Here is a 19734-nt window from a genome sequence, read left to right on the forward strand (position 1 = left end):
TCTGGGCCACATGTGTTTACCCAGCCTGAGATCTAAACTATTCTGGTGCTAATCCTACAGTCGCTGCCAGGAGTGAGAGGGAGGCTCCAGTGTGTGTCTGGTTTTATAATGAGCTGTGTAGTGCCCCCTAGTGGTCGTGCCACAGCTGGGGTTCTGATTAAACCCTTAGTTTCATGTCAGTCTACGTATCATTACATCTCCCCCTTTTTGTTTTACATTACAGGTGTGGAACTGGGGAAATTGTGTGACAGAGCTGGATATAATGATATGATATGTATAATTTTGTATATACAGAGCAAACAGCTTGTCCTTGATGACCTCCTGAGAGGTGGCGGTGGAGACGTTGTTGGCTTGATCGTCGTGTGTGTCTCACGACCAGTGGAAACGTCGGTCAGGGTGTTTTGAGGGATTGTCTCAACAAACGGCAGTGAAAGGGTGATCAGTGGTGGCCGTATTTTCCGAAGTGCCCTTCGATTTCTGCGGGCGATGGTACCATCAGCCGTTTGTATCACATATTATCTTGGTGCAACTTGTCGAATTACAACTGCTGGAGCAGACCAGCCACCATTAGATATTCTGATTCTGACGGTGTCTGCTGGAGATAGCGTGTCCAGATCGGTTGCATGTTTGTCATTGTGATGCTTCTGACCATCACAAAGCCATCGCATCTTTCATATCACCAGTAGGAGATCTGGATTAGGCAGTTGTAGGGCCGGAAGCGTTGTTCGCAGGTCCCTCTTCATCAGCAGTTGAGCGGGTCACATGTCAGATGCTAAGGGAGCAGCACGATACGAGAGTAGTGCTAGATGAATGTCAGATGCGGGATCCAAGGCTTTGTTGATGAGCTGTTTGACTATCTGCACCCCCTTTTCCACCTTGCCGTTGGACTGCAGGTAGTGCGGACTAGAGGTGACGCGCTTGAAATTGTAGCATTTTGCAAACGTGGTCCATTCTCGACTGTGAAAGCATGGTCCATTGTCAGTCATGACCGTGTTTGGGGTGCCATGATAAGAGAAGGTCTGTATGCATGCTTTGATCACGGTTTGTGAGGTGAGGTCAGACAGCTTCAGTACTTCAGGGAAGTTCGAGTAGTGGTCTATGAGTAGTACGTAGTCACGACCATTGGAGTGGAAGAGGTCAATGCCTATCTTAGACCATGGAGAGGTTTCCACGTTGTGTGGTTGCAGAGCCTCCTTACACTGCGCTGGTTGGAACTTCTGGCAAGTCTCACAGCTCAAGACCATGTCCGTGATGTCCTGATTGATGCCAGGCCAGTACATGGCTTGTCGAGCCCTTCGTCTACATTTTTCTATGCCCAGGTTGCCTTCATGGATCTGACGAAGTACCGTGGGCCTGAGAAGCAGCGGAATCAGTATTTGGTCACCGTTGATCACTGCCAGGTCGTCTTTGATGTTGTAGAATTGCGGGCATTTCCCTTTCGGCCACCCATGGTTTAGGTTGTGAATTATTCGTTGCAGCAAGGGATCTGCGCCCATCCCAGCTCTGATGGGAATTATCTTTTCGTCCATTGCAGGAAGGTTGTCTGCGTGCATTTGTACCTGGGCTTCAATTTGTCGGATCATCACTAGTGGTTCACTTGGTGAAGTGACTGAGCGAGACAACGCGTTGGCAATGATGAGATCCTTGCCAGGCGTGTATATAAGATTGAATAAATACCTTCTAAGTTTGAGTAGAATGTTAGAGGAGTCATGTCATTGAGGTTCTTCTGTATGATGTGTACCAGAGGTCTGTGGTTTGTTTGAACGGTGAATGTTGGTAGGCCGTAGACGTAATCATGAAATTTCAAAATGCCTGTGAGAAGGCCGAGACACTCCTTTTCAATTTGAGCGTACCGAGTCTCTGTCGGTGTCATTGCACGTGATGCATTGGGACCCATGACGAGGTGTCATCTTTCTGCAGCAACACTGCTCCAATGCCACCCTGACTGGTGTCAGTCAAAATCTTGGTTTCACGATCAGGGTCATAGAATGCTAAAACGGGTGCAGTGGTGAGCTTTGCCTTCAACTCCAACCATTCGTTCTGATATTCTGTCTTCCATTCGAAAGAGGTGGACTTCTTATTAAGCTGTCGTAGAGACGTGATGTGTTTGGCCAAATTTGGGATAAATTTGCCGATAAAATTCCCCATTCCAAGGAAGCAAAGTACCGCATTCTTGTCCTCGGGGACCTTCATCGCTTCACTGGCCTTTATCTTGTCCTTGTTAGGCCACCGCGTTCCAATATCTGGTCACCCAGGAATTTTAGTGTGGACATTCCAAGGCTGTATTTGGATCTATTTAACTTGAGGCCATGCTCGTGTATGCATCTGAATACCCTCTTCAGTGGCGACACATGTCCTCTGGAATCAAGGACCAGATGATAACATCATCCATGCAGACACAAACTCCATCTATCCCATCAGCCCTGTGCTGTCCCTGTCCTGGGAGTGTTTGATGGGGACAGTGTAGAGGGAGATTCTCTTTCTAACTCATACTGATAGATACTGGCATCATTCTCACCTGCTCCTCTGGTGTATTTATGATGACGAGGTGTGAGTTTTGGAATTCACATTCTTGTTTTGAGTTGTTCCAGTCTCTTTTTTCCGTTGACAATTTATAGCATTTTGGGTTCTGATGTTTCCAACCTCTTGGACAGGGAGACCCTGAGAAATAATAACAACTTCAATCAGTGAAATACATTAGAACAGGAGGAGATCTATTCAGCCCCTCTCAAACCAGTTACACAGGAACAATTGGAGGCCATTCAATCCCTCTTGAGCCTGTTACACAGGACCAGGAGGTGCTCATTCAGCCCCGCTCATGCCCGTTACACAGGTACAAGTGGAGGCCATTCAACCCCTCTTAAGCCTGTTACACAGGACCAAGAGAAGGCCCATTCAGCCCCTCTCAAGCCTGTTACACTCGACCAGGAGGAGGGCCATTCTGCTCTTCTCAAGCCTGTTACACAGGAACAGGAGGAGGCCCATTCAGCCTCTCCTCAGCTTCTTACACAGAAACAGGAGAATGCTGATCAGCACCCATTGAGCTGTTACTCAGGAACAGGAGGAGGCACATTCACCTCTTCTCAAGCCTGTTACACAGGAACAGGAGGAGCCCCTTCAGCCCCTCTTGAGCCTGTTACAGAAGGCCAAGTGGAGGCCCATTCAGCTCTTCTTGAGTCTGTTACACAGGAGCAGGAGGAGGCCATTCAGCCCCTCTCGATCTTTTTACACAGGAACAGGATGCCCATTCAGCTCTTCTCGAGCCTCTTACACAGGAGCAAGAGGCAGCCGAGTGATTTTACTGGGCAGAGAGTTGCTGATTCCCGCTCCCCTTCGTGTGAAAAAGATTTTTCAGACATCGCCTCTGAACATCCTTTCTCGAATTTTAAACATCTTCTCCCATTCTGGATTCCCTTCTGTGGTGAAATGTAAACATGCATATCTGTATATATCTGTATATAACTGTACAAATATATGAAGCTGTTCATCAGTGCATGTAATCACAGGTATGACCTCCTGCCAGTGGGTGGCGCCAGACATGCATCATGTGACTGATGTGACTGGGCAGTTGGTAGTAGGGCATATATTAGGACAGTCACACTTAAGAGTAGCTTCCTAGGAACTGGAATAACTTTGTTTGTATATAGATCTGTTAGTTACGTGTTTGACAATAAACCATCATTCTGGTTGAACACATATATGTTCTGTGTGATTCTTCATCATCGGGAGAACCATGGAACACAACATAGTACCAGAAGTGCTGAATAACTAAAGGTAATGTCAGACAAGACGAGACTAATAGAATTAGAACAAAACACTTCTCCGTCAACCTGGTGATGTACAGCTTTTTCTGACTGATCGCAACATAATAATAATCTTTATTATTGTCACAAGTAGGCTTTCATTAAGTTGCAGCAATGAAGTTACTGTGAAAAGCCCCTAGTCGCCACATTCCGGCACCTCTTCGGGTACACTGAGGGAGAGTTCAGAGTGTCCAAATTACCTAACAGCACATATTTCGGGACTTGTGGGAGGATACCGGAGCACCCGGAGGAAACCCATACAGACACACGGACAACGTGCAGACAGAAAGTGACCCAAGCCCGGAATCAAACCTGGGACCCTGGCACTGTGAAGCAATAGTTAACCACTGTGCTACCATGGCGCCCATCGACATATGATGATGATGTATGAGAGGGAAGATTTAAATGCACCCCACCAACTTCAAGTCTCGGGTATGTGGTAGTCACCACTGAAGTATATATTGTATATATAGGATGTTGACATATGTGCTTTACGGTAAGGCCCCTGTACTACAGGTACAGGGGTTGATCCCTGCCTGCTGTATCCGCCCAGTAGTCGGAGTATAAATATGTGTTCTCCCCGTACAGCAGCCATTTCATCAGCTGGTGCAGGAGATCACACATCTCCGTGTAATAAAGCCGCGATTACTCTCTACTCTGGTCTTTGTGTAATTGATAGTGCATCAACTTATTACACTGAGATTTTCAGAGATGGACCTCCGCATCAAGCCGGATCGCCTGCAGCTGCATCCTCAAGCAGACAATGCCAAAAAGGACTTTGAACATTGGCTAGCCTGTTTTGAAGCGTACATCGCGTCTGCGCCAGATGAAATTCCAGAAGCACAGAAGCTCCAGATCCTTTCCACGCGGCTGAGCTCCAACGTATTTCCACTCGTCCAGGACGCACCGACCTACGCAGAGGCCATGGCGCTCCTGAAGGAAAACTACGCTCAGCGGACTAATACACTCTACGCCACCTCCCCACGCAGTGTCAACTTCCTGTGAGTCAGTGGAAGATTTCTGGCGCACCCCACTCCCCCTAGTTAGAGACTGTGACTGTCAGGCCGTTTCAGACATGGAAAACTCGAATTTGCTAATGAGAGATGCATTTGTTATGGGCATAGGGTCTGACTACGTCCGCCAGCGCTTCTTAGAGGGAGCCAGGTTCGACCTCGGGGCGACCAAAAAACTAGCACTCTCACTTACAGTCGCATCAAGCAACATTCAGGCCTATGCCCCCGACCGCGTCCCACCCCCCTGTGCATCGTGGATCCCGCAGACAGCCGTCCCATCATGGACCCCATCAGCGACCGCCCTCAGCCAATCCCACGCCTGTGCTGCGCGGCAGCCAACCAACCCCGGGCGGCCCAAATGCTACTTCTGTGGGCAGTCAACACCCCCGCCAGCGCTGGCCTGCGGGGAGAGGCCCCCTGCATGGCCTGTCACAAGAAGGCAAGAAGGGACATTTTTCTGCATGTTCCAGGCCCGCTCAATCGCCGCTATTGTCCCGGCACCGCCCCACGTGGAGCCAGTGGGCTCCTTGGACCATGTGCGGCCAGTGGATGCCGCCATCTTGTTCAACTCGGAACACGTGCGGCCCGTGGGCGCCGCCATCTTGTTCCTCCGAGGATCAACGGGCGCCGCCATCTTGCTTTCCCCACGACACATGCGGCCCATGGCCGCTGCCATCTTACCCGACTCAGGACCCATGTCCGACGGGCACCTCATCCGGCCGCTCATCGCCTGCAACCGCAGACGACCAGCCGCATCTCGCCTCGGTCACGATTGACCAGTCTCAACTAAAGTGAAGGTCATGGGGCACGAGATCTCCTGCCTTCTGGACTCCGGGAGCACTGAGAGCTTCATTCACCCCGATACGGTAAGGCATTGCTCCCTCGCGGTACACCCGCTAACCAGAGAATCTCCCTGGCCCCCGGGTCCCACTCAGTGGCAATCCGTTGGTACTGCATCACCACGCTCACAGTCCAGGGTGTGGAGTTCAGCGGCTTTCGCCTCTACCTCCTCCCCAACCTCTGCGCTGCCCTGCTCCTCGGCCTGGACTTCTAGTGCAACCTCCAGAGCCTAACCCTGAAATTCAGCAGGCCCCTACCACCCCTTAATCTGTGCGGCCTCTCGACCCTTAAGGTCGACCCACCTTCCCTTTTTGAAACCTATCCCCGGATTGCAAATCCATCGCCACCTGGAGCAGACGGTACAGCGCCCAGGACAGGACCTTCATGAAATGAAAAATGAAAATGAAAATCGTTTATTGTCACGAGTAGGCTTCAATGAAGTTACTGTGAAAAGCCCCTAGTCGCCACATTCCGGCGCCTGTCTGGGGAGGCTGGTACGCGAACGTCATCAGGTCTGAAGTCCAGCAGCTGCTTCGGGAAAGCATAATTGAGGCCAGCAACAGCCCCTGGAGAGCCCAAGTGGTAGTGGTAAAAACTGGGTAGAAAAACAGGATGGTCGTTGACTACAGTCAGACCATCAATCGGTACATGCAGCTCGACGCGTACCCCCTCCCACGCATATCTGATATGGTCAATCAGGTTGCACAGTACCGGATCTTCTGGACAGTGAACCTGAAATCTGCCTACCACCAGCTCCCCATCCGCAAGGCAGACTGCCCATACACTGCGTTCGAGGCAGACGGCCGCCTTTACCACTTTCTTAGGGTTCCCTTCGGCGTCACCAACGGGGTCTCGGTCTTCGAACGGGAGATGGAATGTTTGACCGGTACGGGCTGCGGGCCACTTTCCTGTACCTGGACAATGTCATCATCTGCGGCCACGATCAGCAGGACCATGATGCCAACGTCATGTCTCCACACTGCCACTCTCCTCAACCTCACGTATAACAAGGAGAAGTGCGTGTTCGGCACGAACCGATTAGCCATCTTCGGCTATATGGTCCAGAATGGAGTTCTGGGGCTCAACCCCGATCGCATGCACCCCCTCATGGAACTCCCCCTCCCACACTGCCCCAAGACCCTCAAACGATGCCTGGAGTTCTTTTCGCATTATGCCCAGTGGGTCCCAAACTATGCGAACAAGGCCTGCCCACCCATTCAATCCTCTGATGGCCAAGGCTCACCTGGCCTTTAACCGTATCAAGACTGACATCGTCAAGGCCGAGATGCATGCGGTCGACGAGACGTTACCATTCCGAGTCAAGAGTGATGCATCAGACATCGCTCTGGATGCCACCCTCGGCCAGGCAGGCAGGCCCGTGGCATTCTTTTCCCGCTCTCTCCATGCCTCCAAAATTCGGCACTCCGTTGAAAAAGAGGCCCAAGCCATCGTTGAAGCTGTGCGGCATTGGAGGCATTACCTGGCCGGCAGGAGATTCACTCTCCTCACTGACCAATGGTCGGTTGCCTTCATGTTTAATAACACACAGTGGGGCAAGATCAAAAACGAAAAGATCTTGAGGTGGAGGATCGAGCTCTCCACCTACAACTGAGAGATTTTGTATCGCCCCGGTGAGCTCAACGAGCCCCCAATGCCCTATCCCGAGGTACATGTGCCAGTGCACACCTAGACCGACTCCGTACCCTGCACGACAACCACTGTCACCCAGGGGTCGCACGTTTTTACCATTTCATCAAGGCCCGTAACCTGCTCTACTCCATTGAGGAAGTCAGGGCTATCACCAGAGACTGCCAGGTCTGAGCGGAGTGTAAACTGAACTTCTACCGGCTAGACCGTGCGTGCCTGGTGAAGGCCTCCCGCCCATTTGAACGCCTCAGCGTGGACTTCAAAGGGCCCCTCCCCTCCACCGACCGCAACACGTACTTTATCAGTGTGACCGATGACTACTCCAGATTCCCCATCGCCATCCCATGCCCCGATATGGTGTCTGCCACCATCATCAACGTCCTCAACACCATCTTCACTCTGTTCGGCTTCCCCGCCTATGTCCACAGCGACCGGAGATCCTCATTTATGAGCGATGAGCTGTGCCAGTATCTGCTCAACAGGGGCATTGCCTCGAGCAAGACGATCAGCTACAACCCCAGGGGAAACGGGCAGGTGGAGAGGGAGAATAGGACGGTCTGGAGGGTCGTCCAGAAATCTCCTGGCCTCTTGCTGGCAGGAGGTCCTCCCCGACGCACTTCACTCCATTCGGTCGCTTCTGTGCACCGCAACTAATGAAACCCCCCATGAACGTCTCTTTGCCTTCCCTAGGAAGTCCACCTCTGGGGTTTCGTTCCCGACATGGCTGGCAGCTCCAGGACCCGTTCTCCTCCATAGAGATTTTCGACTCCACAAGGCGGACCCGTTGGTTGAGAGGGTACAGCTACTTAACGCCAACCCGCAATAGGCCTACGTAGCATACTCACACTCGGGGATGAAGAGGATTTCGACATGCTCCCTGAGTCACCGAAGACCAAGTCACCACCGGAGTCGCCACCAGCACTGCGGCGCTCTCGACGTCAGATCAAGGCACCGGACCGCCTGAATTTTTAATATTATCCGTACTTTTAAAACCCCACCCCGGGCTCCATTTATTAACAGGGGGTGAATGTGGTAGTCACCACTAATGTGTATATTGTATATAAAGGATGTTGACATAGGTGCTTTACGGTAAGGCCCCTGTACTACAGGTACGGGGTAGATCCCTGCCTGCTGGCTCCGCCCAGTAGGCGGAGTATAAATATGTGTGCTCCCCAAACAGCAGCCATTTCATCAGCTGCTGTAGGAGGCCACACATCTCAGTTTAATAAAGCCTCGATAACATCCTACTCTCATCTTTGTGTAATTGATCGTGCATCAGGGTAACATTGAAAAAACCCAGCAGTTTTCCCCCTATGGCTTAACCCTTGGCCTCCAGGCACAGCCTGATGAAAGGCGCATTGCGTTGCTGCTCACAATAGCAGGTCCACAAGCACTTGAACTTTATATTTCCTTTGTTTTTGATAGCGAAAAAGGAAGCAGGAGTTACAATGAGGTGATTCATAGCTTTGATCGACACTGCTCTCCGAGAAAGAATTAGATTTTTGAAAGATACCTGTTCCTTACCCGTACCAAAAAAGGTAATTAATAGTTTGATAACTTTGCGATGGGTTTGAAGTTGAAGGCCTAGTTGTGCAATTTTGAAAATTTGAAGTCTGCAATGATCTGTAACCAAATTGTTTTTGGGACATCAGATGATAGACTTCGAGAGTGAATGTTGAGAGAAGACAACCTCTCATTCGACACTGCCATCAGGATCTGTCAGGCAAATAAGTTACCTGCACAGCGGATCGGTACCATCAGCTCAAAATGCCGCCAATCTCGGAGAAGATGCTGGTGCCACAAGCACTGTGACACAGTTCAAAAAGAAATGTGGTCTCGATGCAGGTGGCCATTTTGGGCTACAGGCCAGATCTGCCATTGTGTGCCAGAAACATGGTAACAGACACTTGCCGCAGCGATGTCCTGCATTTAAGAAAGTTTGTCACAAGTGTGGCAGAACAGGTCTTTTGCCCCGCGATGTGCCGTTGGTCAGTAAGTTGGCCGTACAGAAGTGAAAAAGTGCGAACATGGTGTGGCCATCTAAAATACCACCCACAAAGATCAATGGGAAAAATGGCCAAGCCTGAGCACAGACAGGCTGCAGCCTGCAAATAGACAAAAGCTGCAGCTCAAACTTATCGTAATGACTTAGGCCAGGCCTTTAAGATTGGCCAATTAGAATATGTGTTCCCTGATTAGTGGCCCAATCAGGGAATCCCTTTCTCTGTAAATAACAGGGAGTGTCAGGTCCTCTGCACTCCCGGTGTAGACAGCAAACTGAAAGCACCTGGTTGTTTGGCTGTTGTTTTGTAAATGAAAGGAATTCTGGAGACGGAATTTCTGCTTCCCTGAACTTATTACAGTGGTGATGAGGAAAACGGAACAACCTGAAGGAACCTGCTCATTAGCAGCTGCCACACATTGAGGGTAAGCCACTGACAGGCAAAATGCCTTTATTTGGGAAGTTGGATTCTTTTCACCCTGCAGTGGAAGACTGGGCCCAATATGTAGAGCAGATGAAGTACTTCTTTCGAGAAAATGATACAGTTCTGGGTGAAAAGCAATGGTTCATTCTGCTGATCGCGTTTGGGCCAGCAGCTTTTGCCATTAGTAGTTTCACTTTCCCGGAGGCACCGGACATGAAAACTTTGCAGGAATTGACGGACTTAGTAAAAGCGTACTATGACCCTAATCCACCTCTGATGCTGCGAAGGTACCGGTTTTACTCAGCATTCTGAGATACTGGGGAGTCAGTTACAAACTTTTAACAAGGTTAAGGCAATTAGCTGAGGCTTGCGAAGTTGGCCTGATGCTAAATGAGATGCTCCGAGACCGGTTGGTGTGCGGAATAAATAATTTAGCAATACAGAAATGTCTGTTAGCAGAGGCCGAGCTGGATTGCAAACAAGCATTGCAGCTGGCTTTGTGAAACTGAGTTAAAGGACTACCAATGGGGGATAGGCAACTGCATAGCCACCCTCAGGAAAGACTCGGGGCCTAAGGAAGCCAGACCCACTCGCAGAACCGCTCCCAAGCAAGAGACAATTAGGCCAGACAGACGGCAGCCCCTGCAGCCTTTCGCCCGGCAAGTTATTGTATCTGTCGCCAGAGAGGAGAAATAGAAGCCCCAAACCAACATCTTAGAGAAGGACGCGTGGGCCGGGGTACAGGAGAATGCACATCCTAGAAGCCCCACCTACCTCCGACAAGGAACAACTAAACTGTGCAGCGATGGTTAAATCAAAACACAGTAAATTAACCATAAGGTTGAATGGATATCCCACATTAATGGAAGTCAACACTGGAGCAGCCGTATCAGTGATAGGGGAAACAATATTTAATAAAATTCGCACTGAACTCCAACCCTTATCTCTAACCAGCACCTCGACAAAGCTGAGCACATCCACAGGGGAACCTCTGAGAGTGTTGGGCACAAGGCATGTACCTGTGGCTTATGGAGAGCAACTGGTTAGACTGCCTTTAATGATAGTGAAAGGTGTGGGGCCAAGCTTATTGGGACGAAACTGGCTAAAAGAGATCCAGCCGGATTGGGTAAACATTTTCCAGCTGGAAAATTATTGCCTGAGCGAACTCCTGCACAGATACACAGAGATTTTCTAAGAGGGGCTTGGACCAAGAAAGGGAGCAAAAGTTACATTACATGTAGATCCAGAAGCAGTCCCAAAATTCTACAAAGCCCGACAGGTACCCTTCGCATTAAGGCAGGAAGTCGAAATGGAAATGAAATGATTGGAACGTGAGGGAATAATAAAACCAATCCAGTTGCAGAACGGGCGGCACGGGTGCCTAACCTTAAGCCGGATGATTCGGTCCGCCTTTGTGGCAATTTCAAACAAACGATTAATCGCTACTCACAACTGGACAAATACACAATTCCCCGGCTTTAAGACTCTTATTCTCAAAGCTGGATATGAGCCACGCATATCTACAGCTGAAGCTTGACGAAGAGTCCCAAAAATTCTCAACGACAAACACCCTGAAGGGCCTTTTTCAGTACACAATATTACACTTTGGGGTATTGTCAGCCTTTGCGATATTCCAGAGGACAATGGAGAATATACTACAGGTCGCTATTTACCTGGACGACGTCCTCATTACAGGAAAAACAAGGGCAGAGCACATGAAAAACCTGGAGGAAGTCCTGAAGAGGTTTTCAGCAACAGGTGTGCACCTAAAAAGGGAGAAATGTGTTTTTCTAGCACCACAAGTAACTTATCTGGGCTACAAGGTTGACAAGTCAAGGCTACACCCTTTGGAGGATCAGGTGAGGGTGATTAAAGATTCCCCGGCCCACACCAAAATCCAGGAGTTAAGATCATTTTTAGGACTGGTGACATACTACGGAAATGTCATACAGAACAAGGCTTCCATCCTGGGCCCCCTACACCAATTACTAAAAAAGGGACAAGCCTCGGAATGGTCTGCCCGCCAAGACAAGGCTTTCAAGAAGATAAAACAACAGCTCTCCTCAGAAAATATCTTGGCATACTACGGCCCCAGGAAAGAGTTGGTGCTCACTTGTGATGCATCTCCATATGGCGTTGGACAGTTCTGGCGCACAGGGCAAAACGGCCAGGAACGGCCTGTTGCATTTGCTTCCAGGACATTAGTAGCAGCAGAGCAAAGTACACCCAACTTGAAAAAGGAGGACTCGCTGTGATCTTTGCGGTGAAGAAATTTCACCAGTACTTATATGGGCGGAAGTTCACAATAATCACAGACCACAAGCCGTTGCTGGGTTTGCTGAAAGACAAAACAGTGCCACCAATACCTTCGGCCCAGATCCAACGCTGGGCCCTACTACGGGCAACGTACCAATATCAACTGGATCATCGGCCAGGAACCCGGGTGGCAAACACCAAGCAGGCTGCCATTACCGGACACCCCGCCATTGGTACCCAGAATAGAAGAAACGGTGATGACACTACATTTCCTGGACAACCTTCCAGTGCCGCACAAAACATTTGTTTGTGGACACTAAAGGGACCTGGTTTTAGCAAAAATAAAACACATGGTGCTGATGGGGAAGATGGAAAGACCAGTCCAGGGAGAATTTCACCCCAACTGGAGCAGAAGAGAGCAGATCACTGTGGAAGAGGGAATACTGCAGTGGGGGGGCATGAGTAATAGTTCCAAGTCGAGCTATCATCATTGGCACACTGGAGAGATGCTGGCCAGGAGCTATGTCTGGTGGCCGGGCCTGGACACAGACAGAGCGGCATTGGTAGGTCGGTGCCAACAAGGGCAGAGGTTGCCCCCGGCAGCCCCGCTGCACCCATGGGAATGGCCGGGTAGACCATGGTCGCAACTTCATGTTGATTTTGCAGGCCCGTTTATGGGTTCAATGTTTTTTGTGATTGTAGATGCCTATTCCAAGTGGCTGGATGTCCACAAAATGAACTCGGAAAAACAGCAACCATTGAAAAACTTACCACCTCGTTTGCAACACATGGTATCCGGGAGGTGTAGCTTCAGGTAATGGATCGGTTTTCACCAGCCAGGACTTCGCAAAATTCATGAGGTCAAACGGCATTCGATCGGTGGGGACTAAATTGTTACCCTGGCTGTTCGATTATAGGCCAACCCCAAACACCTCAATGGGAATAGGACCGGTGGAACTACTCATGGGCAGACTAATTCGGACTAGGCTCAGTCTACTGTTCCCAAATTTAGGCAGAAGAGTAGAGCGCCACCAAGATGCCCAATGCAGGGGCCACGACAACACTCGCCGAGAATTGCAGTTCAACACGGGTGAAAAGGTAAGGGTCAGAAATTATGCCAATGGCCCCACATGAGCAGCATGAACAGTCAAGGCCAGGACAGGGCCTGTGTCGTATGAGATATGTGTAGGAGAACATGTAGTTTAAAAAAAGCACCTGGACCAGGTGTGGGCCTCAGATTCGTTTCCACACCCAGAGCTGACTCAGACCAGCATGCCAAGGACTGTGGAGAGCCCTCCCTGACAAACGATTCACGCCGCTCCGGCATCACTGGTGAGGATATCGGATTTGGATATGGACACTATAGATGACGCCGCGGCTGTCCCCTTGCCGCCGGAGGAAGGAGGTGAAACAACCCTCAGGCGCTCTCATCGGAAACGACGGGCGCCTAGCCATTATACCCCCCCTCGGAGGCCAAAGTGGAGCAGCCGGACCTGGCGCAGAAACTAAGCCGGAGACCCATGAGTCACGAGGACCATGGAACTCCTCAGACTTTGTGGGGGAGGGGTGTAATGACTTAGGCCAGGCCTTTGAGATTGGCCAATTAGAATATGAGTTCCCTGATTTGTGGCCCAATCAGGGAACCCCTTTCTGTGTATATAACAGAGTGTTAGATCCTTTGCACTCCCAGTGTAGACAGCAAACTGAATGTATCTGGTTGTTCGGCTGTCGGTTTTGTCAACAAAAGGAATTTCTGGTGAAGGGGCTTCTGTCTCCGTGAACTTATTACACTTATGCAGAAACTAACATAGGAAAAAGGTTATTAAAAGGCCACCCTGGGAAAATGGGCTCCACATAGAACATACAGTGCAGAAGGAGGCCAATCGGCCCATCAAATCTGCACCAACCCAGTTCAGCCCTCACTTCCACCCTATCCCCGTAACCCAATAACCCCTCCTAACCTTTTTAGTCACTAAGGGCAATTTATCATGGCTATTCCACCTAACCTGCACGTCTTTGGACTGTGGGATGAAACCGGAGTACCCAGAGGAAACACACGCACACACGGGGAGAACGTGCAGACTCCACACAGACAGTAACCCAGCGGGGAATCGAACCTGGGTTCCTGGAGCTGTGAAGCCACAGTGCTATCCACTTGTGCTACCGTGCTGCCCAGACATACCAAGACCATAACCCAAATTATAAAGGCAGAATTAGAGGACAGGGACCAACAGCAGAACAGCAGCTTATATGGGCAGCGGATGATCGAACAATTAAACGAGAATTTAGGACCGGTCTATAAGGGACAGGTTCCATTATGGATCAGCGATGAGCAGGTGGAGCACTTATTTGTAGGGAAAAAACAACCAAAATTATGTGGCTACCAGATGAGGCAATTGCCAAAGGTGTGGTTTAATGATGGCTGCAGGGGGTCCCTGGGGAAAGCTGTAGGCATGATGTTAGAAATTCGAATCATCACGGATGACCGGACTCGACTTAGGGTATTTGAGGTAGAAAACGTAGGAGTAATTAACGATGACGTCTGGATAGGATATGACAGGACTTTACCATACACAGTGGAGAAGGAAGGGAGGCTCATAGAGTGATGTCAGCAAACTGACAAGATAATTGCATGTCCACTCGGACACAACAACTCGTGATGAAGCTCCAGCGGTATGTCTTTAACCTAATCTACACACCAGGCACGTTTCCCTGGGTTTCTAGGGCGATGACTCTTCTTTCATTCTCACTCCACAGTATAAATATTTCCCACTTTCTCTGTCTTATAGCTTTGACAAAGGGTCATCTGGACTCGAAACGTTAGCTCTTTTCTCTCCCTACAGATGCTTCCAGACCTGCTGAGATTTTCCAGCATTTTCTCTTTGGTTTCAGATTCTATCAGCCGCAGTAATTTGCTTTTATCCAGAAGACTGCGGAGATTTGATCGGTGTAATAACCCCCACAAGGACCACGGGGAAATCAATGTTAATCTCCCCGTGGAACCTGTTGACTACGAGCCCCTCAGATAGGGGAAGGGGGCCACCCAGCTGGAGCACTTTGCGACTACACATTGGGCGACAGGGTAAGATAGTGGTTAGCACTGTTGCTTCACAGCATCAGGGACCCGGGTTCGATTCCCAGCTTTGATAACTGTCTGTGCGGAGTCTGCACGTTCTCCCCTTGTCTGTGTTGGTTTCCTCCGGATGCTCCGGTTTCCTCCCACGAGTCCCGAAAAACCAGCTGTGAGGTGAATTGAACATTCTGAATTCTCCCTCCGTGTACCTGAACAGGCACCGGAGTGTGGGAACAAGGGAATTTTCACAGTAACTTCATTGCAGTGCTAATGCAAGCCTACTTGTGACACAAATAAAGATTATTATTATTAAAAACTGTCCCAAAGCAGGGCCTGGTGTGGCTGGTTGTCCCAGTGAGCACTGGATTGGGAAGAGAGTTACTTCCATGGCAGAATATTGTAGACAGTTCAATCCATCCTTGTTCCATTACCACTGGCTTCCTCTTGTTACAAAATTGAGATGTTCAAGTGGGCTGGACACAGTAAATGGGGAAAAACTGTTCCTGCTCGTTAAAAGATCCGAAATGAGAGGGCACAGATTTGAAGTGATTTACAGAAGAAACATGTGTGATGTGAGAAAGCACTTTCGAGCGGTTCGAGTCTGGAATGCATGGCCTGGGAGTGTGGTGGAGGGAGGTTCAATCGAGACATTCGAGAGAACGTTAGATGATTACTTGAGTTGAAACAATGTGCAGCGTTACACCCTCACAATCTGCACAGTGAGATCGACCAGTGGAACTGAATTGGGGCAGTTAATGTCTGACTTTTCAACATGAGCAGATCCCCAGGCAACTGCCTGTGCTGTCGACCATCAAACTGGACGCAGCAGGATGACCTCCGACCCCTGTCAGACCTGCCAACTGCCAGAACCTCGGAACCCGTACCTCCCGACTGAATCATTCTACACGCCTCCTCCTGTCATACCAGCCTCACTCTGAGAAAGACATTCAACAATCAGCCAACCTCCCCTCCCCCTCGAAACAAACATTTCCAGTTGACTCATGATTCTGGACTCTGGACACGTGTAAATCTGACATTTGTGTTTTATTGCAGTGGTGCCCAGAACCCTGTTCCTTTTTCCACAACTCCCATTTATTGTGTGTGTGTAAAATGGGGTTGTGGTGAATTATAAATACTAATAATCCACACTGTATTGTACAACATGTGTTGAGTCTGTATATTGTATTGGATCACATGTAGTTGCGCGGCTCTACCCATAGGGGGAGATGAGGAGCTTTTACTGGGCTCCACCCTTGGCTCCGCCCATGGCTCCACCCATGGCTCCTCCCCTTAACCAGATGTATAAAGGTTGATGCTGAGAGCCTGCCTGCTAGTTCACCTGGAGTTCATCTCGGCACAGGCAGGCTCTGTTGTAACACGATTAAAACCACTGTTCACTTCTAACCACGTGTCGCGTGAATTGATGGTCTCATCAATTTAATTGTCTTAAGAAACAGTAAGGAACGACTATGGAATCAGCCCTCAAACCTGATCGACTGGAACTCGACCCACAGGATGCAGAGGCGAAATAAATCTTTTCACACTGGCTCCGATGTTTTAAGGCCTACCTGGCTGAAGCAAGCACCAATGAAACGACGGAGGAGCAGAAACTCAGCCTTCTGCACGCAAGGGTGAGCCATCGTGTATCTACTCAGTTAAATTGTACCGGCTCATATACAGAGGTCCTGGCCCTACTCGACAGAATGTACGTGAGGCCCGTCAATGAGGTCTACGCATGCCACGTTTTTACTACTCGCCGCCAGTGCCCCACAGAATCGCTAGAAGATTTTCTAAGAGACTTAAAAGCCTTGTCCCAGGACTGTAATTACCAGGCTGTAAATGCTGCAGAACATAGGGAACTTGATGTCCGCGATGTAATTGTTGCAGGCTTCAGATCCAATTACATGCGCCAGCGACTGCTTGAGAAGGCGGCCCAAAATTTAGAAGACACTGTTGAACTCCTACTACTATGGACGCTTCGTTTCGCAGCCTCCCCTCGTTCCCTGCGGACTCCACGACCCCGTCATGGGCCCCATACCAGCGACTGCCCCAGGTCTACGCCGCGCGGCCACCCAGCCACTATGCTGCCCAGCCTGCCACTTTTGTGGCCAGCCCCAGCACCTGCGGCAGCACTGCCCGGCCCGCAACGCGACCTGCAGCAGCTGCGGTCACAAAGGACACTATGCCAGAGTGTGTCTGGCGATGAAAGCCCCAGCCTCTAACCCTCCCATGGCTCAAAGCACTCGTTCTCTGAATTCGCAGGCCCTCAGGCCCCGTAACGCTGCGGCCTTTACCTCGACTCCGCCCCCACCCACCACGTGCAACCCATGGGGGCCGTCATCTTGGCGAACCCCCACCACGTGGTTGACCACGTGCGACTCATGTGGGCTGCCATATTGGACGCCATCTTCCTCGCCGCCCGCCACGTGCGGCGATCCACGGGAGCAGCCATCTTGGGCTCCATCCTCTCCAAATTCAGAAAGTCTGATCGAAGACTGCGACCTCAGCGGGCATTCAGAACGGGGCCACCCCAACACAGCGGACCGAGCCGCCGACTACCTGCAACTCGGCGCAGTCACGTTGGACCAGTCGCGTCCAAAACACCTCCGCAGCTCGATGACGACCGTTCAAGTAAACGGGTACAGTACTCCGTCCCTCTTCGACTCCGGGAGCACCGAGAGCTTCGTACACCCAGATCTGGTAAGACGCTGTTCGCTCCCTGTTTTTCCTGCACGGCAAACTATCTCCCTCGCTTAGGGCTCCCACTCTGTTCACATCCAAGGGCGTACCGTCGCGACCCTAACGATCCAAGGTGTTAGTTACTCTAATTTTCAACTATACGTCCTGCCCGAACTCTACGCCCCACTCTTACTGGGACTCGATTTTCAGTGCAACCTCAAGAGTCTCACCCTCAGCTTCGGCGGACCCCTACCCCCACTCACCATTTGCAGCCTAGCCACGCTGCGAATCTCCCCCCTCCTCTCTTTGCCAATCTCACTCCGGACTGTGAACCCATAGCCACTCGCAGCAGGCGGTACAGCCTACAGGACAGGGTGTTTATCAGAACCGAGGTCTGGAGGCTCCTACGTGATGGGATCATAGAGGCCAGTAACAGTCCCAGGAGAGCTCAGGTGGTGGTCGTCAAGACCGGGGAAAGATTCCGCATGGTCGTGGACTATAGTCAGACCATTAATTGGTTTACGCTCCTCGGTGCGTACCCCCTCCCCAGGATTGCAGACATGGTGAATCAGATCGCCAGTATCGTATTTTCTCCACGGTGGATCTGAAGCCTGCATACCACCAGCTCCCAATCCGCCCGGAGGACCGTCACTACACGGCGTTCGAGGCCGATGGCCGCCTCTTCCATTTCCTCCGGGTTCCCTTTGGCATCACGAATGGGGTCTCGGTGTTCCAACGAGCAATGGACCAAATGGTGGACCAGTACGGGCTGCGGGCCACGTTTCCGTACTTGGATAACGTCACCATCTGCGGCTATGACCAGCAGGACCACGATGCCAACCTCCATCGATTTCTCCAGACGGCCCAGAAACTCAACCTCACTTACAACATGGAAAAATGTGTTTTCTGCACAACCAGGCTAGCCATCCTCGGCTATGTCGTGGAAAACGGAGTCCTGGGCCCCGATCCAGACTGTATGCGCCCCCTCTTAGAACTCCCTCTCCCTTATTGTCCCAGGGCCCTCAAAAGGTGCCTGGGATTCTTTTCATACTATGCCCAGTGGGTCCCTCAATATGTGGACAAAGCCCGCCCACTATTTAAGGCCACACTTTTCCCCCTGTCGGCTGAGGCTCGGCAGGCCATCAACTGCATCAAGGAGGACATCGCCAAGGCGGCCATGCAGGCGGTGGATGAATCCGTCCCTTTCAGGTAGAGAGCGATGCCTCAGAGGTAGCTCTTGCAGCCACATTAAATCAGGCAGGGAGACCAGTCGCATTTTTCTCCCGAACCCTCTCCGCTTCGGAACTTCGACACTCCTCGTTCGAAAAAGAAGCACAAGCCATTGTGGAGGCTATACGTCACTGGAGACACTACCTCGCAGGTAGGAGGTTCACCCTCATCACCGACCAAAGATCGGTTGCCTTCATGTTTGACAACTTGCAAAGGGGCAAAATTAAAAATGATAAAATTTTGAGGTGGAGGATCGAGCTCTCCACCTACAAATACGATATTATGTATCGACCGGGGAAGTTCAACAAGCCCCCAGATGCACGTGCGCCAGCACGCAGAGCGACCGCCTGAAAGCCATCCACAATGATCTCTGCCACCCGGGGGTCACCCGGCTGGCCCACTACATTAAAGCCCGAAATCTGCCTTTCTCCACCGAGGAGGTAAAAGCCGTCACCAGGGACTGCCCGATCTGCGCGGAGTGCAAACCGCACTTCTACAGACCAGACAGGGCCCACCTGGTCAAGGCCCTTCTAGGCCCTTTGAACGCCTCGCTATTGATTTCAAAGGGCCACTCCCCTCGACTAACCGGAATGTGTACTTCCTGAATGTCATCGACGAGTTCTCCCGATTTCCTTTTGCTATCCCGTGCCCCGATATGACCTCCCACAAAGTCATTAGGGCCCTGCATAGTATCCTCCCATTGGCAGGAAGTCCTCCCAGATGCGCTCCATACTATTTGGTCCCTCTTATGTTCCGCCACCAACCAA

General features: G+C 50.7%; 1 protein-coding gene across 1 annotated transcript in view; it reads right to left on the reverse strand.

Moving 5' to 3' along the window:
• Window positions 1-19734, reverse strand: part of LOC119951026 (CD209 antigen-like protein E) — a 44942-nt gene that overhangs the window by 15903 nt on the left and 9305 nt on the right. The window contains exon 4 of the mRNA XM_038774060.1: window positions 2519-2661. Within this exon, the coding sequence (XP_038629988.1) occupies window positions 2519-2661 (143 nt within the window). The remainder of the gene's footprint in view (window positions 1-2518; window positions 2662-19734) is intronic.

The sequence above is a fragment of the Scyliorhinus canicula genome, chromosome 16 (assembly GCF_902713615.1).
Source record: "Scyliorhinus canicula chromosome 16, sScyCan1.1, whole genome shotgun sequence".
NCBI classification, from domain to species: Eukaryota; Metazoa; Chordata; class Chondrichthyes; order Carcharhiniformes; family Scyliorhinidae; genus Scyliorhinus; species Scyliorhinus canicula.